The sequence below is a fragment of the Streptopelia decaocto genome, assembly GCF_964273445.1.
Source record: "Streptopelia decaocto genome assembly, chromosome: 14".
Classification (NCBI taxonomy): Eukaryota; Metazoa; Chordata; class Aves; order Columbiformes; family Columbidae; genus Streptopelia; species Streptopelia decaocto.
In genome coordinates this window covers 12,308,945-12,330,543 of record NC_138669.1, presented here as the reverse complement: position 1 = coordinate 12,330,543, position 21,599 = coordinate 12,308,945, and the positions used below count along the sequence as shown (strand labels likewise).

The following is a 21,599-nucleotide window of genomic DNA, read 5'->3' as shown; positions in this document are numbered from 1 at the left end:
TCCAGCTTTACCCAGGTGGCTTCAGCGCTTTGAACTTTACTCCTGAATCCAAAGGAAGCACAAACAGGAGCCATTGACACTGTACTGAACTCTTAAGGCTGACACGCTATTTAGCAACTTATTAATGCTGGATCTTTTCAGGAAAGTTTTCACTCACCGTCCACTCTAAAGAGCTTTGTCAAGCTGTAACCATTTAAATTGTACTACAATTGCCCCTGGAGGAGCTGGTGAAAGTTATACCAGCTGTACATTTATTTTACTGTTTTTATCTCCCTTTTTTTCTGATCATCAGTCTGTCAAGGCTATCAGGATTTACATTTAAATGTAAAACTGGACTGTCCACCAAATAGCCTTTGAAGCTATTAGCTGTGAAAGATAATCAATTGAGAATGGGCCCCTGCAGAGCACTTTTCAAGCAGAGTCATCACCAAAAAGCAATTTTGCTGGCAGGCTTTTTTTTTTTTTTTTTTAAGAAAAAAATCATGAACATCCCTATCCAATTAAAATTATATCAATGGCTGATCTAACACCATTTTACGACAAAAGCAAAATTTAACATTGTTTAGGCAAATTCTGAAATTTTTAACGGGGACTAAGACACCAAGGATGGGCAACAACTGTATGTACTTACAGAAACAGACTGATCCAATATGCCCGGAGAATGAGGGAAAGTGCTACTATTTAAGATAATAAGCCTTATTGTAAAAATAATAAGCCAGTCTTGTAAAAATTTAAACAACAAGGTACATTTTTATCACTTCTTTAGCTTTACAACTTCAACATGGCGTTTTACATTGTTGTTTTTCTACAGCTCTGTCACCATTTCCAGTCCCTTTGCTTTATTAAAATAAAAAAGCATGTTTCACAAAGAACTGTAATCTATTAATTATGACTGCTATGCATGATGCAGTTTAGCTTGATGCATTCCTGCTCTTTCAAATTTTCCTTTAGTCCATCAGGAGGTGTTACTATCTCCAGTATCTACCAAGGTATTTGCATCCCGCTCATCACTGAGGCATCCAAGTTATCCTCATCCTCACAATTTACTTCTGATCTGCACGTCACCTTCTCCGGCCGGGCCCAGGGCTGCCCAGTCCTGAGCAGCTTCCATTTGCTGATGGAAAGAAAGGTATTAGCAATTTGTCTGAACCACTCTGACCAAGTCTGCTATGTAGGGCCAACCTTCATTTCCAAATGCTGCCTATGCAGATAGCACCAAGATTTTAACAGCTCTCCTGCATTTTGAGCAATACCAATGCTCAGCAACTCAAGTTGGAGGTTTCTCCAGGCTTTCTTTTACGTGTGTATCACATCAGGCTTGATAAATTGACATATTGATGGCATAACGTCGTTTCTAGGAGGACAAGAAGGCAAAAATGCATCCTTGTATCCTTAAAAAAGCAAAAAACCCTGCAGGTTCCCAGATAATTATTTCAAAGATCATGTTCAGCTTTTACCTACACAATCCGCTCACTCACAATCACTTAACCAAGACAGCTTTTGCCTTCAGACATTAAAAGCAAGTTTACACGAGCTCTGAAACCGGGAGCTTACAGCAATGCCCACAACACCTTGTATCTGTAATAATACATAATTCATGTTTCTTATAGATACAAACCCAACTCCTGAAACTTACGGAATGGATTCTCTGATAACACAGGTCACAGAATTCAGTGGCATCACAGCAGCAGACTCTGAACATACATGTTAGTTGTTACTCTAATGGTAATAGCATTAAAAAAGCCCAACTTTTCTTTGTCGTGGACTTCTTTACTTCCCCACAACATGGTGAAGTCTCTAAAAGATGAAAGACAGCCATGTAACCAAATACTATGTGTTTTATGAGTCCTTCTCCATGTCTAGCAACTGGAATAAAGACAAAGGCAGAAATGGATACCTGAGAGAGAAAAGAAAGCTTTTCCTGCGACAGACATTTAATTCACAATGATACCTGAGACATTATTTCCTCAAGTCACTATAGAAACCTTTATCACCTTATGAAAGGTCATGGGGATAAGTGACAGGAGACATCAGTTTCTCTTAACAATATTGGTTTCTCTTCTTAAAATTTAAATAACAAGGCTAAAGATTTTCCAACTAGAGATGTAAAAGGCCATTAGAGTATCCAGTCAATATTCCTGAAATTATAGGACAGAAACCTTTCCATTGAGGACACAGCAAATATTTTTATGGAGCACCACACAGCAAAAAGGATGACTGACTATATTTCGACCGTAAACACAAATAAATAAATGAAGAATCAGAAACACAAAATCTATCTAAAAAAGAAGCCTTTTCCCAGTTGTTTGTAACCTAGAGAAAAATGCCTTGGCACGCTTCTAACATTTTTCAAAGAACAATTTAGAACCCCACAACCGAAGGTACTTTCCAGCGCAGGCAGATCACAATAGCAATAAACAGCCCTGCCAAAATGATTGTGAAATATTCTGATTGTAATTTTTAATTGTGAACCCCACGTGTATTCAACTGAAGTTTGGATTTCCCCCACATCCCAGAGGAGCTTGTTTTGGGCCAAGTTCTGCTGCTTTTAGGTCTCATCTCACAGGAGGGTAGGATCGCACTTGGATCCAGGAGCCCTTTGCGTGCATCTGCACATGCGGGAACCGCCCTGTGCACAGGACAAATCCGTGCTGGTTTGGAGCAGGAATCTGCCATTTTGATGCAAATGACAGTTCAAGTGTTTATCAAAACCACACAAAAGATACCAGCAGCACTGATAGAGGGCTTAATCCAGAGTGCTGCTGGTTTATTGTTCAAACTCAAGCCTGTCTTGCTGGGGACATGTGCAGGAGCTCACGCTGGTACCTGCCACCCCAAAACACAAAGGTGTTGAAGACACATTTTTTTTTTGACTCTTCCTTTTTATTTTTCCCGCTGCATGTTTCTACCTCCCAAAAGCAAGAGGGAAAAGCTCATTACAGCAGGTCTTGCAGAGAATAAGCCTCTTCTCATGTGACACCTGGGTCTGGTTTTAAACAGCAGTGTGATGGAGCAGCTACAACAAAACCCAAAGGTTGGGAAGGACACAAGAGCAGGGAGTTGCTTTGTGTGAAATGCATACAGGGCATGCATCACTGTTTGCTGAGTGTCTTGGCTAATGCTCCTGCTCTGTTTAACCTGATTTCTTTAAGCAGTCACAGATTCATATTCGCCGGAGGGAGGACTGTAACGCACTCTAACTTGCACACGGGACTCCACAAGCAAATTGTGTAAAAATTACGAGCCTGTACAGAGAGCAAAACCTGCAGCGAGCGTGCTGGAGGAAGCCAACTGGGGAGTATGTAGTTTTACACTTTCCTCCTAGAGCAAGTTAAGTGCAATGTGGTGCAAACATCACCCATTTGGAGTGAAGGGAGCTGGAGTGGCTGCGGCCCCAGCAGCAGCACGGGCAGCCGGGTTTGCTCTGGGGAAATCAGTGCTCACCTCTCGGGCTTGGAGATCCCCGGGGAGGAACAAAATCCAGCCAAATGTTTTCTCGTGGAAAAGGACAACTTGCTATAGAGCTCTGAGGCTATGGCAGAGCTCTAGGAAGGTATACGATTTATTTACCATGTGCTCGAAAGCAAGTAAGCTCTACAAGAAACACTTGTTATGAATTACTGCACTCTCAAGGGATAGGTCTGTTGATAACATGAAGAATGTATTAAACGAGTATCAGAGATTAAAACAATCTGCTTCTGCCAGTTCTAAAACACAAAGAGCATTACTGTCATACACAGAAATAAAATATTGGAATGGAAAATTGAAAAAAAATTAAAAATACATAAAAAAAATCACCCCCATGTTAGTTTTAGTTATCAGCTGCCTTTTTTTTTTATGGTAGAGGAAAGAAGTCTCTAGATTGTTCACTTAACATAATGCAATCAGCTAAACAATGCTGAAGAAGCAGCACTAAGCTTTGTCTATTCATTCACACCATTTTGTTATCTTTCCTGTTTATCTTAGAGGCACACATACGACCAGAAGGAAGGTTGGTCTTTACAATACGACAAATCTACCGGTTTCCTATTTTAGAAGGTAAACACGCCTTTTTGTGAAACTGAAATGCAGATAACAGAGCTGTGTAACGTTAAGTGTGACATTAGATTGAACATGAGATTCCTGGATGCGGTGGCGCATCCCCTGGGTGCAGCTCTTGGCCAAGTGCAAACACACATCAATTGCAATTCAAACCATCAGCTTTGTCAGAACCTCTCATTTTGTATCATCCGTGTAGTTCACTACAATTCTGAAGCTGCAAACCAAGTATAGGTTAAAATTAATTAACAAAGAGTGAAAAGCAATCAGTTTAACATCACTTGTGACATTGTGTTCTGGCCATAAATCTGATAATTCGATAACAGTAGAAAACTTTGATCATTTTTCTCTATTATTTGTTGCTTTTTGTCTTAAAATAAGATCTTCACAGTTAGGCATTCTGTAACTTCTTATGAAAGTGGCTTTTGCAATGTGTTTATCTGGGAAAGAAAAGCAGGGAACTATGAAACAGGAAACATCATCAAGCAGAACCAGCCCCACTGTAAAGTTATCTGGATCTCTAGCACCATCTACAGAGGACACAAAATACTTCACGCTCATGAGTTCATTTATACCAACAAGTATATGAAACGTAACGTTAATTGACTCCTGACATGCAAACTCCTCAGTTGGGCGACTTAAACTCTGTACTCCAGGGGCTTGTAGAAATTCAAACATAATTATCCTTGCGATCACCAGGCTCCATAAAATCAAGCCGCAGGAAATCCTGGGAACACGGTGTGCGAGCAAGCAGAGACAGACAGATGTACTGGCGACAAAGCCAAATTGTTTCAGATTCTTTTGTCTTACAATAAAGGGAAAATATATAACAACTGCTATTACAACTGAGATCCCCAATGGGCTGGTTGCTCCTGTTCAAAGGCCTCACACACTTACCTGCGATGCCTTTTCCAAGTGCTTCACCAGCAGCCTCGATGCAGCTGAAATGTAAAGGTTGGGTCTGTGCTATAGGTACAACAGTGAAACACGACTGGAAAGCCATGAAACCGCAAGGCCAGTGTTAAAATTCAAAGTATCTAGGCTTTAATTTATTGTTCTCAACGAATGTTCTGCAGTGATCTAATGTAAAAAAACCTCCCGTCTACTTCTAATGTATATATATATATAAAAAGGTGTGCTCAGTGACTTGGAACTGGGTCTTGTCAGCTCCTTAAATCACCTTTCTATAGGGTAGAGACAATTAACAGGTGACAAACCTGTATCACTGGAAAAGTTGGAGAACAAGTGTAGGAAAAAATAAACCCTGAAATACAACTGTCAGTGAACTGCAAACTTTTGCTTCATATTTCAATTCAGCATGGGGCTAGGAAATAAATCTTTAATAATGCCTTTTTAATTAAGCATTTATGAAGTTTCTTCTTCTAACTGGAGAGCGATGTTTTCTGATATCTACAAGTGTCAGACACGCTGCCAGACAGTTCAAATCAAACCCCAGATTTTAAACCCAAGATTATCTAGAAAGGTTGTTTTAAAAAAATATTAATTTAGAATAAAGTATTAGGAAGGAAAAAGAGATATGGAACTTCAAAACCACTATTTCCCGTAAATAATGAAGACAATGATACTGGAGCATTCAACAAAAACAAAGGTCGCGTTTTCAAGAACAACCTGCATCACTCTGAGTTATGATTGCATTTTCCTACTCGTTGTTGTAAAGCAGGAAGCCTTACACCATATAGAGCACGTACACCCAGGGGGAAGGAGCAGGAGCCCCCTCACATACACAAAATGCAATCTGTACCAGCTAAAAATTTCAAACACGAGCCCTATTCAGAAAGCAGCCCTTATTATATCCAAGTTTTCCAAGCATATTTCTAGCACATAAAGCAATCATTCACTGCCTCCCACTAGCAAATACTGTGAAATTTAACTTGACTTTTCTTCCCCAAGAGGTTCTCTCAGAGGTGGTTTTGATGTCGCTTTTCAGTCTTCATGTACGTTAACAATTGTCCTTGGGATGCTGTCTGGCTGTGAAACCATCTCCAATTGTTGCAGACCCAGGCCCCTATGGAGCTGTTTTCCCAAGTTGAGACTGTTCTTTAACTAGGGAGTCTGGTAGTGAAGATATTATCAGCTACCACTACAAGAATGCTTACCAGATAAGACTATAATATTGCATAGTTCAAAATACAGCCTAGAATTAATTCATCATAGTAATTTACCATTATATGATGCATATTTCTATCTCTTTGTGATCCAATCTGAATTTACATTAGAGTTTCAGACCTTGGATTAGAATTGCTTTGTTTGTTTGTTTTAAATTGAATCAATTCAATCTCTTCCCTTTTCCTGTTTAACTTGAAAAGGACAGAGACAAAACATAATACACTTTAACACCCATGAAACTACAAGCAGGCAGCATCAAAATAAAAACAAAATGTAAGTAGCATTTGTAAAAAATATATTTGCAGTTGTTTTTTTAAAACACAGGTGTCTTTGACAGAGATCACTGTGCCATATCTATGATTTGCAATCGTGTTCTTGCTAACAAAGTTAGTTATTCCTGATCAACAAAATTCTTTTGTTCTCTAAAAATGATCACCTGGTCTTCTGCATAAGCACTTGCAGATTAAGTGCCAGGTGATGGAAATTTCTACAGATATCAAGGAACAACCTCCTTACACTTTACTAGGTCTGCGTTAGACCCATAGTAGACATTTCTTACAGATCAACAATCAGCCAGGTGCAGTTAATGCATGCATAGCACAGACTGCACTTCAAAATATACTGCAGAATGGCCTGGACTATTACCTTTTTGTGTGAGTCTTCCTTATTTTAGCCAGCACAATACAAGAATCATATTCTGGGAAGCTTATTGCCTGGTGAAATTGTCAACAGTTGCTTCAATGGTCTGATTTTACAAAGAACGCAGCCTCTGATTTAAATAGAGGCACATAAATATACACATCCTCTTTTTCACATACAAGATACATGTTTCCGTGTATAGACAAGTAAAATGTGTCAGTGGAAGGTATTTGGCTTTGTAGGACAAATCCTGCATTCACGTATGTCCTGTGCGTTTCTGCTGAACTCAGTATCGCCTCCCAGACCGAAATTTATTTAGCAATAGTACTTTGCGACTAATCCGGTATGGAGTCTGCTGGACACAGCAAAGCTGTATGGGCTCCATTTTGAATGATAGAATAGGTCTGCTTAGGGGCTTCTGTGTGAGAGGATGAAGAAAATATAGGAGGGGGAGCTGAAGTGGACACTGTTATACTCTGACCTCCATCACTAACCACAGTCACTTCTGTTGCTCCTTCTTGTATCAAAGCATTAAGGCCTTCTAAATCAGAGCAGCTGATTGCAGAGCTGGTGATGAAAGCTGGGTTTGCTGAAGCCTCATGGCTGCTGACAGGAGCAGCAGGAATCAGAGTCGGATGCAAAGCGCTTCCATCGCTCTGGTCGTGGGTTGTGAGAAGAACTGTTGGCTGTGCCACAGGCCCCGCTTCGCTCTGGGCCAGGGGAGCTGGAGGTGGTGCCAACAAACTGACCTGGCCCAGCAGCTGCAAGCGGCTGTTGGCTGAGAGATCTTCCTGATTCTGGGTGACGAGTGTAGGAGGCATGACATTGACTGAGGCAGCCTGAACGATGCTGTTAGTCTGGGGGACCTGGTGACCCACGATGATCTTGACCCTTCCCTCGTTGTATGGGGAAACCTGAGCAGCCTGCAGTGGGACCTGGAGGTGACTGACAGTAATAGGGGCGCTGGCCTGCCGACTGGGATCCATCTGGAGCTGCAGAACAGCCAGTTCGTTATTTTTAGAGCCATTATACATACTGTGCTGCTTCTTATGGCTCCTAAGAGAATCTTCTCGGACAAAGGAGGCATCACAGAGGTCACACTTAAATGCTTTCTTGGCATCCAGTTTGGCAACTTGCCTGGAGCCACCTTGCTTGGGCCTATCTCCTTCCTTCTCCGCCGTTTGCTTCTTGGTCTTGACTTTGTCACCATGAGCTTTCCTCACGTGGGTTGTCAGGTTGCTCCGCTGCTTGGTATCGAAGCTGCAGAATTCACATTTAAAAGGACGATCTTTGCAGTGAATTCGCTCGTGCACTTTCAGAGCTGCCTTGTTGGAGCAGGAGTAGTTGCACTCTGAGCACTTCACTGGTTGTTCGGGCTGATGAGTTCTTATGTGGTGCCGAAGGCTCGTTTTGTTTCCACACTGAAATTCGCACTCTGGACACTTGAGAGTATTTTCCATGCTGTGCTTGATACGAATGTGCGATTTCAAGTTTCCTTTCATGGCACACCGGACCTCACAGAACTCACACTTGTAAGGTTTCTCACCAGAATGCACACGCATGTGCCTCTTCAAGTCCGAGTTGATTTTAAATTTAGCAGGACACGTCTGACATTGGAAAGGAGCATCTCCTGTTGACAAAAAATGCGGTTCAAATTAGAGATGAGACACTAAGATCTATTGGAGAGACCAATGTTATAATGAATTACGTACAACTGACGTGTTCTAAATACCTGGAAACTCCCAACATATTTTCAAGGTGTAGAGAACTTTAATAGCATGGTATTTATCAGCTGGTCTGATATATTTGTGTACAAACTCTCCACACGCATGCCTGCCCGCATCTGTTGGCTTTTCATGTCTGAATCTTATATATTCTCCATTTTTAATTCATTTCATGTGTAAAACTGTTCAGTGTGCTCCAGAGAAGCTACTAAAGTTTTTCATTTGTCCCTCTTTAGCAACAGTGCATCTCAACTAGTGTTTAGAATTAATAAACACTAACTTCCACAGCTGCTGTATTTTTGAAGACTAAGAAAACAACATAAACACATCCATGTTTATACTACCAGATTTACAGAGAGGCTCGTAGGTTCACTTTAAGCCAGGTAAATGGCAGGCGACTGCAGAAATGGATGCTTAACAGGCACCAGCTTTACTGCTTGACCATATAGTTGAGTTAGATTAGCCAACCAGAAAAACTGATTCCTTTTTTTTGGCCTGGTTCATGTGGTGCAGCACAAATACTGTTGCTGGCACAGGAAGGCAGGGGAAACTCTTGTCCAGAACACAGGGAGATGTAGGGACAAAAGCCCACACCTGGGTCAGCAGCAGGTGGCTGCACAGCAACAGCATTACTACAGCTGGAAAAAAAAGAAGAGGGATCACAGCTACACAAACTCAACTTGAAAAGACAAATGTGAGACTAATGAAACATGCAAGTGTGGGACCCTGGGGAAATGCGCCTACACAGACAAGTAACGCTAAGCTTTTGTTTTTCCAGCATTACAGCAACCAAGAAAGAGATATTTGCACCATGTATCACACCTAATAATGTTGTACAGATTACTTCAAGAAAATCTAATATCAGCTTGTAGTCATGCACTATCAGTTTGCATTCATGCAAACAGGTACATAAAATATTCATAAGTAGTGGTGGTTGGTTTTTTTTGTCGTTGTTTTGTTTTTTGAGAGTAATGCTGTTTCAGAAAGCTTACAATAGTAGTTGAAAGTTAGGCCACATTCTTAACTGATATAGCACAAAAAATGAACACGCTCATCTGCAAGATCTCTGTAAGCCTGGTTTTGTCAGACCGCCTACACAAATAACCACTTGATCTGGATCTAAACGACTATTTTGCCTTTTTTTTATTTGTCACAACACGCATGATCAAATTAAGGTGTAGTTCTGTTTAGCCCATAATCAATTCCAAGGTAAAGACCAATGACTCCATTCTGAAATCATTAAAAAAAATCCAAAGCAAACCTATCAACCCAACTAAATAACCGTTCACTTTTTCCTTTAATCTAAATAAGTGGTTCTCTAAACTACCTGAGCGTGAAGTCTCTAGGTAGGTATTACTTTGAAAAAGTGGAAGAATTGTGTTATTAGGTTCCAAGACACCCTTGGTGGGGGAAGGAAGAGAGTGTACTCAGCTTAGCAAGCATTTATCTTCTTTAATAATCAAACTGCAAATGGCTGATTTATTTTATAAGTTAATATTTTACAGAGTTTGTGATAACTGTATAATTTTGTATAATTTGCTTATCCAACTACATATGTCATAGGTTTAGCTGCATATTTTTCAAATCAAGCTGTGGCCTACTGTGCTAATCCAAGTATCTGTTTAATAATTGAGATACATGGTGTATTATCTATATTAAACAGATTTTATTAATGGAGATGCGCTGTTTGTTCATTTTACAGTCTCAGCTGCACACTCAGCTACTGAATTTTGTCTGCTTTGCTGATGAAGGCACAGGACGTGTTTCAATGACTTAATTTTCACATACAGGGTAACACAATGTATGAAAAAGAATTAGTAATTCATTAAATATAGCAAACTATGTTGGTTCCATTTATTTAGACAGTGGGTTATTACTTATATTTCTTTACATTTCTGTCCATACATCATCGACACTGACAGAATATAGCTTTTAAAAAACAGTGTCTAGTCCTGGAATTATTAATCGTAAGAGCAGTTTTACTCAAATTAACAGGAAACTGATCTTTAGATGACTAGTTCACCAAGTAATGCTAGGTAGATGATCTCACTCTGAGCAATGTAGATTACACTCACCTTCTAGAGAAGGACTAATTTAATTCCAGTACGCAATATATTCTACATACCAGTCTTACTTTTCCACTAAAATTGGCTGTATGCATAACAGCTTTGTAACCTAACAAGGATGAAATTATTACTTTCAAAATTCTTGTGCCTTCTTTCAGCAAATTAAAAAAGTCCTTTAGTAAAGAGGATTTATTTTGGAGAAATGGAAGAGACAACAAAAACAAAGACTTGCATTTTAGCATAAGATACAATAGACTGATCAGCCAAAAGGAGATAAAGTAGCTTAAAACCCCTTCCCAACTACTGCAGTATTTAATGCCACAAAAATCTCTCTCTACTGGAAATACAAGAGAATCATGATCACTCATAGGTTCTCCACAGCTGAATTCAGAGCATTCCTGCCCACAGGAATAACTGCACAAGTATGCAGACTCTTGTATGACATGAGGAAAATGCAATACCATATTCTCTGACTAGTGTTGTTTACTAACAGATAACTCCTCACAACAACCCGTACTATTTTGACCGACCATCACATCATCTTATACAGCAATAAAGAGAGAAACTTGTAAACCAACTGCTTGATGGCCCTGCCTGTTCCATCACAGCAGATCTGTGAAGTATAAAAGACTCTTTTCTGTTAGAGACAGATTGATTTAACCCTCCCCTCCTTCACAATGCACAAGGGATTTATTTCTTTTATCTACTCAAAAGAAATCCCATCTTGCACACATCTGATCTAACATTGTTTAGTACTTGAATTCAAAATTAGATGTAGGATAGGTCCAAAGCTAATCTAGTAACCACTGAACCATAACCACCTTGCAGCTACAACTCACAGAACTAATCAAATGTATAAAACTCAACACAGAAACTAATCCAGTACCCTGGATTAGGTGGAAGACAACATATGAAGACAACTGTACAAAGACAGCGGTATCTTTACAGGAAACCACTTCTAGGAACAAACTATCAAAGTGAAATCGGATTAAAATTAAACATAGGTAAATAATGCAAATGAGACAATGTTTATAAGCCTGGAGGCTAAAACTTTCTATTTAGATAGCAAAAATATAGCTCCTGCTGCTCGTACGAGTGTTCATGCCCATCAGTCTGCACCAGGAAGATACCACAAAAAAAGGTCAAAGAAAGATGTAACTTAAATTGCTAATTACTTCCTAATTTACTGATGCAAGAAAAACTAAATTATGCAGTTGAGTTTTGCACTGATATAACTAGTTCCATTATAAAGCAATTTCGGTGTTTCTAATATAGCGGACCAGATCTGAGATGCAGATAAGAACCTAGATGCTCTTAATCAATCAATCAATCCACCAGATCCTTTAGCGTTGCTGGTTTGAGAACATCTAATAGGCAGTTTCAAAATCAATTTAGAAGAAAATCTACCAAGAGTCAGATCTGCCTCTGATTGCTTCCAGGTATTTTCAGCAGAGCTGTACTGCCCTGTTAGACTCTATGCCCAAGAAATTCACAGAACCTGGACACCTGGGTGCTTTTGGGATTTCAAATAGGCCCTTTCTGGTACCTTGACACCTGTACACCTTGAAAAATCTCCCCTATGACCTTCAAATCTGCATCTGAATTTTAGTACAAACTTACCTGTGTGAGATCTGAGATGTACGGTTAGCTGGCTAGAGTTGCGGCTTGCGTAAGGACAGATCTGGCATTTAAAAGGACGCTCGTTGGAGTGAATGCGCTGGTGCTTGTTGAGGCTGCTGCTGTCGGCAGCGGCGTAGTCACAGTGCTTGCACTTGTAAGGCTTCACCCCGGTGTGGGAACGCATGTGCATCTTCAGCTTGTCCTTACGACTAAAACATTTGTTACAAACTTCACATTTATGGGGCTTGTCTCCTGCAACAAACAGAAGAGCACCAACACACCGAGAATTTTTGCACCAGAAGGATGTTGTTTCAATTAAAAAAAAAAAAGCAAAAAAAAGCACAGAGTAAACACTTAATAGAAATGGGGCTACTTTTCAAAAGCTGGACATTGGATTTCAGCAGCTGTCACATCAGCCAAGAACTCTCCTTTGTTCCAGAGGCTGCATGCACTAGTACAACAGATTCAGAAGACCCTTTGGAACTCTCTCCTTTTACAACTATGAAATCAAGGTTTAAGGGGAGATGCTGGGATCATTGTTGCATTTGAAGAGCAAACTAGTTTATGCATCACCACCACACTGCACCTTGATAAACACACGGCCTGTACCTTAGTAATTTAACTGTGCCTTAAATCAACGCACAGTGTTCATGTTCCATAGCTGTGAGTGGTACTGCCCATGGTGGGACATGGCTAACCCAGAAAGAGCGATTCCCTAGGTACAGAGAACTACGATACTAAAACGTACAGACATACGTGTACGTTCCAAATAGTTTATCTATAGACAGATTATTTTGTATGAGAATAGGCAAGAGAAGGAAACCAAGCAAAAGAAGAAGAAACTATATAGACCTGTGTGTGTTCGTAGATGACGTTCCATATCCTTCATACCATAGGAAGTTTTGAACTGGCAACCTGAAAACAGTAAGATTAAGATCAATCAATTGAATCTAAGAAAATAATAAAAATATACTACTGTATTCTGGCTTTACGTTTATTTTCCAGAACATTTTCTTTAAAATTCAGTATTAACAGAAAACAAGTTACCCATCCTGTTTACTGACATCTACTTAAAACAGTGACTGTCTTACCTAAGATCTTTAGTTTTCTGATGCTTCCCCAGGAGGCAATTCACTCTCTACATCACTGTTTTATGTAAGCTTTGAAACAAATTCCCTGGAATCTGCCTAGGATTTGAGATGCTCTTTACAATACACAGGGGATGCTGGGGAAACTAATTAATTCCACAGATGACTTCAAGTTAGTGCAATTGGGAACTTGGGTAACAGCTCACCATTCAGGAATCCTGTCCGCGAGGAAAGTGCTACAGTTTTAGAGCAGAGAAACTAAATGCTCAGCATTTGAAATGTGCCTTTCAAATGAAGGCAAGCTTGAGAAAAGAGACTGTGACTTCTGCTTCCATTAAGATGACTACTCATCTACAAGGCTGTCTCTGCACACATTTTCTGCCTATTGCATTGTTTTTACTCATTAAGGTCCCCAAATACTTCGGTTCAATCCATCCTTATAAAAATGCTAACTGATGGAAGACAAAACATATAACGCAAAAGGCACGTATAATATTTCTCGCATATGTCAAATCAATCGCAGAACTACCACTGGTACCAATGGTACATCGCACTCTCAGTAAGTGGGTTGCCTTCCAGGTTCTGCGTGTGTCAACACAGACGGAGCTACCATGCGTATCACTATAGGAAACTGCCAATTTAAAATGCAAAGGAAGAAGGTGTAGTCCACATCTTACCTGGATAGCAGCAGTTTAGTTTCTTCTGTGTAAGTGAGGAAGTGGATTTTTTCGAGCGTGGTTTTGGTGCAGTAGACACGATAGCAGCAGTTGGAGGCTCAGTGCTCTCACTGGGCAGGTATGTTTGATAGCCATGCTCAAAAACAAACTCTGGTGCAGAAACTAAACACATAGAAGAGCTTCATTTGAGAACATTAACTTCTCCAATGAGAAAAATATAATTATTTTCTAGTTTCAACAATTTATTGCTTGTTTTTTTTATTTTTTTTTCCAGCAACATTACTGTCCCTGGATTCCTATTCACCTGGGGGAGGAAGAAAGGAAAAAGGCTTTTCTCTCCCTTGCTGTCACTGAAAATTCTGTCAAGACCTGATGAACCACTGAACTTAGTACAACACTACATAGGCCCACTTGTCTCCCTCTGAGCCCAATCTGACTGCAGCCCTCAGTTTCTTCAGTTCAGTTTCTTCTCATGCCTGTCCAGCTCTTACATTAATAAGGGTATGTTTGTTTTTCAACACTGGCTGTGTTGAAAGCCCAAAGGAGAAAACAAACAAATTATATGGCAAATGCTGTCAAACAGGAACCAGGTAAACATTTTTTTTTAACTGTTGAAATTTAGCCTCTTTCAGCTATACTGTTTTCAGCTATTACTCAAAAGAATAACAGGTAAAACTCTCTCAGCCAAAGTTGCAGCTTTTAAATCAATTAAATGCTATAACCCCAAAGGGCAGAAGGACATAACTGCCCTCATTTTAAAGATGAGTAAATATGAAGCAGAAAAATGACTCATCCAAAACTCACAGCAACTTGAGGGATTATAATACAAAAATTCCTGGAAGTGAGCCCCAAATTCAGTCTGTTTCACTGCTCTTCTGGATTCTCTACCCTCATCTGTCTATCCAAATTAAAGTCAAACAATTTGGATTTTAGTAAGGTTCTGGACCAAAACAAAACAAAACTTTATATAGAAGGGCAAACCTTCCTGCATGGGAAAAAAAATTACAGTTCTATTTAAATGTCTGCAGGATCAGGACCTCAACTGAGCCTCCACATAGGCACAAATTTTGTGTAATATTTTTCATGCTGATTAGTTGTGGGTGCAATGTTAGGGAATGCAGCGTTCTCACATACAAAGGCCTGGAGTAGCTCCTGACAGCAATTCGGAGTCTGTTTTTCATCCAGAGCACTCTTAAAAAATAAAATGGATAGTAACTTGATTAATTTCCGTAAGTATTGACAACTTCAATTAGTTCGCACAAGTTGGTTATACAACGTGTTTGAGTTCATCAATCCCCTAAGTGAACTTGTATCTCAATTAGCCAATTAGGTAATTGTTATCATACCAAGAAGGCAGCAAGCCACTTTTTCTTTCTTTTTTTTTTTTGCTTGCAGGTACGTGATGACTAACGTAAGAAGTGTCATTTTAGCTTAGTGTGACAGGGACATACATGCAGAGGGCTCTGTGATGCTGCCACTTTTGCACAGGCGTTTTGCAGCTCCTGGGACACAACGTGATGATACCTGTGATGGTTTGGGTCTCTGAAGCGATGGTCCTGGCCGCGCTTTGCGCCTGTGTGGACGGCACCGTCTCCTCCGACACAAACTGGACGGTGCTGGCTGCCCCGGCGGCCGCACTGCTGAGCTGGCAGCCGCTCTGCTTGTGCCCAACGAAGGCGTCGAGGTTGTTGAACTGCTGCTTGCAGATGCCGCAGATGTGGATGTCGGGGGTGAGCTCCACCAGCACGGTGGTGCCGCCGGGAACTGTGGAAACAGGAGCAGAGCTCGTCGGGAGGGAACGGCCATGGGGGAACCGCTCAACCCGACACACACCCCGCTGCGGGACAGCCCCTGCGGGCCCGGGGCTGCGGGACCCCCGCGGCGGGACGGACACGGCGCTGCCGGGGAGGACAGGCCGCCCGCGGCCCCGGCCACGTTTCCACGAAGGTCTCAGGGTCCCGCGGGGGGTTCCCGCCTCGCCCAGCGGCCGCAGCCCCCCGGGTCCCGCCGCCCCTCCCGGCCCGCGGCGTCACCCAGATTCCCGGGCTCCCCCCCCCAGCCAGGTTCCCGGGCTCCGCTCCCGCCTGTTTCTTGCGCCACTCAGGTTTCGGGGCCTGCCCAGGCCCCAGCTCAGCTCCACTCACCGCCGCGCGGGCCCCGGAGCGCGCATACCCCGCTGGCGCGCAGCGGCACTTACACTGCACGGAGCCGGGGAAGGCGGGCGCCGCCTCCCCGCCGCCGCCGCCGGGGTTCATGGCGGCAGCGAGTCCCGCAGGCCGGCTCCGCCGCCCGCACGGCACCTATTACCGGTGGGGAACCTCTGCCCGCGCCTGTCGGCCGCTGAGCGGGGCGGATGTGGAGGAGCCGAGCATGCTCAGTGGCAGCGGCGAGGCCGCGGCTGCCCTCACCCGCCCTCACCCGCCCTCACCCGCCGCGGGCCGAGCGCTCCGCTGCTGCTGTTGCCATCCCTTAAAGGAGTGAACCCTGTCTGAAATCCCTGACCTAAACATACGTAAATCCTTTCAGTTTTAGGTCAGTCTGCTCATATAACAAAGAGTGACTTGCAAAACGCCAAATCGCGAACTACAGACACTACTGGCCTTGCAGCTGTAGCCATTCTGAAGCCCGCACTGTTAGTTGAGCCTTGCTTTAAAACATAACCTCGAGGCTGCTGGATGAAGTGCCATTTTGCTGAACATTGGTCATTATAGGCTAAAAGGATTATGTAATGCAATACGCGAATGTGCAACCAGTTGGCTCTTTAGGACTGCCCTCAGTGGCAGTAAGATTTTGTATATGATGCATGGTGTGTTGGCTTTATCCCAGCACACAGACTTGCATGATTTTGTAATAATATCTTGTCTCTGTGTGCTGAATTTGGCTCATTTGTAGGCACACCGGGTAACGAACCCTGGTTTAGGGACAGCAGTGCTGCCCCCACCTTGCTGTAGCATGGCCGAAACCCCGCTTGTTTCTGCCGCCACAGGGCCCCAGGGGAAAGCCCCATGCGGGACACCCCTGACAGGCCAAACCGCCATCATTAAACCCTGTGCCCAGCACGGCAAGGCCTGTGTGTTCCATGGGAGGCGAATTGCCCCGTGTGTGCCTTCCCCATGGGCTGGGTGGCCGCTCCGGCCTGGCACCATGTGGACCCGCCATGGCCGGGGCAGCGGGGCCGAGGCCTCGCGTGTGCTTCAGCCCTGCGCCCCGCTGAGGCCTTAAAGTAGAGCTTTAATTTGCCTAGCGGTGCTTGCGGGAGTTTGGCAATGACTTAGGGTTGACACTGGGTTTAAATCTTAGGGTAGTCAAGACAGTAAAAACTAGCCTTAAGTTTTGGCCTTTTGGGTTGTATTACTGGTCTTCATGCAAAATCATGTTTATTGCTAGTACGACACTAATAACTCTGCAGAAAACCAAATTGGTTGTACAGGCATAATTGCCAGAAAACCACTCTTGATATTGCAGCTCTTTACAGGTCTTCCATCATGCTCACCTCAAATATCGAAGATAATTTATAGTGCCAAATAAGAATCTGATACCCACTGAAGTCACCCATTGTCTGAGTGGGTTTCTGGATGTAGACCTCTGTGCATTACAGGCAGTGCTCCTCCAGAGCTGGAGGAAACACTTTCCTATTAAGATGACACCCCTTTTTAGGGGGGATTGACATGTTTTGTGCCAAGTGCATTTAATGCTTTGCAGCAGCAAACTGGCTCAGCCCTTTTGGAGTGCCAGCACACAAAGTTATGTTGCCCTGCCATATATTAAAAATTGGCTGTTCAGGAAAAACCCACACCATTATACATACACTGAGTAGAAAATGGAAATTTGGAAGTCAGATGACCTTTACTTCATGTAGGTGCCTTTTGCTATTTGAGTCTCACCAAGCTGTAAGACCCAAAAGCTCCATTTGTGTGTGATCAGTAAAGACTCTGGCAGCTGAAGTCTCTGAGAGACACGTTCCATCTGCCTGCACTTTGTGTCCAATTCAGGCTCCAGCCACCTTCAGACTCATGTTAGGTATCGACGTTTCTTCCGTGCTCTGGAGACTGCACAGTAGTGGGAGAAAAACACTTGCCTGGTGATACAGTGGTAAAGCGGCTGCAGAGGGAGGAAAATGGACTAATGTGGGTAACCAAAGGTCATATAATGACAATGAATGCAAGTGGGAAAACAAACTATTAATTCTGCTTTCTCCTTGTGAGTTTGATTTTGTTGCTGGATGATTTTATAGCTGTGTAGAAGTACCTGTTTATTCATTAATAAACGCAGAATAGTGTGTGCATGCACTAAACATACTGAGAATTTCAAATGCCAGTTCATATTACAGTTGAAGTTTTATTTTCCTGGGAAAGTGGTGTCACTTGACATGTCCGTTGACCTATTTTGCCAAAACAATATAGCACAGACACGGGATTGTTAGGCGGCCAAGATAAGACACAAAAGGTGATAATCCAAGTTCCGGCCTTTGAAACCTGCTGTTTGATAGCACATCATAGTGCCGGTTGCAAGGAGCAAATTTATCTCACTTCAAGAGCTCAGGTATATTTTAATCCAACTTTAGACCAAAACTTTGATTAATATGTTAAAATACTAATGAAGAAGGAAACCAAATAAACTCCACACAACATGTATTGAATGTGGAACATTTGTAGGAGTTTTAAAATTTATTCGGAATCCTCCCTCACCCTCAAAATAATAAAAATTAGGGAATTTACATTGATTCTGGAAATATAGATGTTTTTACGTTAGCATGGTTGCATAGCCAGTACCTATAAAGCATAGCACAGAAACAGGAATGCAGTTAAGGCTGATGAGACTCTTTTGGGAGTATATCCAAAAGAAATTAATTCTTAGAGTAAGGGTAATCAACTTGAAACTATTTTTCCACAGTATAGATAGAGCTGTAGAACTGAAAGCTGACTTTTGACTCATTTTACTGGTTTTTCCACAACACTATGACCTGTTTCCAAAGCTGACAGAGTGTCTGCCTGGCTGTCTACCCAGCAGTTACAGTCACAGGTGTACTGTGCAGCACAGCATAACTTATTTTCATCTATTTCTCCCTTGGTTTAATGCATTTTCATTAGAATATAAGCCTGCTTGACTCAATTAGAGAAGAATAGGCATTGTGTTTTGTTAAAAGTGAATTTTCACTATCCAAGGACCTGTAACGACAGCTGGGCAGGCTACGTGCCCCCTTTTGAGTGCCAGAACAAACACTGCAGGGAAGGAGCATCGCAGCCGTCCCCACTGTTGTGCTGCTCCTTCGGCTGCATGTCAGGGTAACAATATTTAATTGATACCGGGATGGTCTGAGGTTGCACCGAGTCAGATATGAAGCATTTTGTGTCTGGTGCGTTACCAGCTCTTTTAGAAACATTTGCTACCTTATGCAACTGGACGCTATTAATGAGAGGTGTTAAATTAATTTACGGGAAAAGATTCAGAGCTAACCGTCCTGCTGCAGCTGGCATCTGAAGGAGGAATTCCCTCCATCCCTTCCGTCATTCCTTCCAGCTGTCTTGCAAAAAGCACTTGGTCAGTAGCAAACCGAACTGCTGAGTTCCCTGTGCTGGCAAGGGCTGAAGGCAGCTGGAAGCAAAGTGCTCAGTCTTGGGCTGCTCTTGCGTTATTCTTTCCATCTCTGGTATTTCCCAGCATGCTGCAAATACAGCTCAGCCGGGAATTTTCAGGCTTTTTTTCCGCTGTGGGAAGAGAAGGTGGGGCCAAGTTAATGCTTTTCATAGGGATACGTGAATTTTGATGATGTCTGTGCTGGGAAAGGTTTTTCAGGTGCAGGCTAAAACCGGAGAGGGAAAGGCACCCGCACAAAAAGAACCAGTAGCTTGCACTGCAGGTGCCTGTGGTTCTAGTCCTTGGCCTTTTATATCTTAAGGGAATATTAACTGCCAAATCAGCCTCTCTGGTTTTTGTTTTGCATATATGGTTAGAAGAAGAAAAAACAGTCAATAGGCACTGACTTCAATGTAGTGCAGAGATTGAATTACTTAAAAAACTGCCGCATGTCTTTGGGGTAACAGCCACCTTCAGATCCACTGCGGTTTACAAGAACTTATGACATCCAAATATAATAATGTAAGGATCTGTCTTTAAAAACATTTGACTTATGGTTATATCACCTGTTTGCATAACAGCTTTGCAGCTGAACGTTCTCAGAAGCACACGAATATGTGCATACGTGGATACTGGTTATCCAGGGCACATTTACTCTGAAAGCTCTTTGAGGCTGGCGCTGCTCCCTTGCACTGCCTTTCAGCAGTACTTACCCTGTAAAGGCTCGATTCTGGCTCTGGCATGAGCATTGAAAACATCATTATTATCTTATTAATAACTAATACCACTTACAGATCAGGACTTTATTGAACGATGTTCTGGCCGGGGAGTTTTCATTTCACGGGATGAGGATTGATGTCTGGGAGTACAACACCGAACTGAGCGCTTGAGTCATCGAGCAGAGCTCTGCTGAGATCACACTTGACACTATTTCCAGCCTTTAAGGCATAAATCAGTATGCATGTGTAATCTTCGTCACCCTTAACCTGACTGCAATGAAAATACTGCAGTGCTTCAGGCTCCCTACAAGTGCAGAGCAAGCAAACAAGGCCCAGAAAAGACAAATGTCAATCATGAGAGAGAAGGGAAAAGAAAATATCAGACAGAGACATAAAAAAGTCAGGCCTCATCAGAGCCTGGGAGACAGGCGTTCCCGGGCACGGTGCCGGACAGCTGCGCCCTCAGTGCTTTCCTGGGGACAGACATTTGTGTACAACAAGAAATGTGGAGGATTTTACATTCATAGCGAGCTTCTGTCCACCCTCCCGTCATCTGGGATCACATAGAGGCAAAGTATCCTACCTTGCAAGCTCAGAGGAAAAAAAAAAAAACAACAAAGAAACCGACCCAAAACCACATCAGAAAACCAAGCTGAACCTACTGAAGTAGTGGGAAGAGAGTTATCAGTTGAGCTACGCAGGAGAACAAACCCTGATGTAGAGAAAGCCCTTGAAAATAGATTACACCATTTATGGTTCCATTTGCCTTTCACAATAGGAGGATAGGTTTAAAAGAGGGAAAAAATTATATATAAACCAGTGTATAAATGTACAAATGAACAAAACGTACCAATAAGATGTGAAAAAGCCCCAACAGTATTGCAAGAAAATAATATAAACTTGGTTATACCCTTGTGGTCACTGAAGAAGGAACAAACAAAAAAGAAACACAACTTCTAAAAACTTCAGACACTGAAGATGGAGACAAATGGACGGTGGATTTAGAGAAGAAACGCAGCCAATTAAAATAACTTGAAGATTCAAACCCCAATGTTTAGCATTTCATAATTATATTGATGGATAATGACATACACAGCAACATAAATGCACTGAGCTCAAATTAATTATATTAAAATAATAGGTAATCTGTCTCTGCGTTGATAACATATAATTATGATGAGGTTTTTCAAATGTTTTAAAATAATGTAATTTCAATTCCTAATGCAAGGTGGGGATTTTGCTGTTTAATGTATTTGCTATTTATACAATATTTTCAATGTCATTGCTTTCCTCTACAATAAATAAAGTCTAAATAATCACTTAG

At 42.1% G+C, this 21,599-nt stretch overlaps 1 protein-coding gene across 1 annotated transcript; it reads right to left on the bottom strand.

The window, feature by feature from the left end:
• Positions 1-5,233: 5,233 nt before the first annotated feature.
• Positions 5,234-16,320, bottom strand: ZFP64 (ZFP64 zinc finger protein). Its single transcript, XM_082065576.1, has 6 exons — positions 16,177-16,320; positions 15,504-15,743; positions 13,980-14,141; positions 13,067-13,129; positions 12,215-12,466; positions 5,234-8,434 (listed from the first exon to the last, which is right to left on the bottom strand). The coding sequence occupies exons 1-6, from the start codon at positions 16,232-16,234 to the stop codon at positions 7,140-7,142; spliced, it is 2,070 nt and encodes a 689-aa protein (XP_081921702.1). The 5' UTR covers positions 16,235-16,320; the 3' UTR covers positions 5,234-7,139.
• Positions 16,321-21,599: the final 5,279 nt, after the last annotated feature.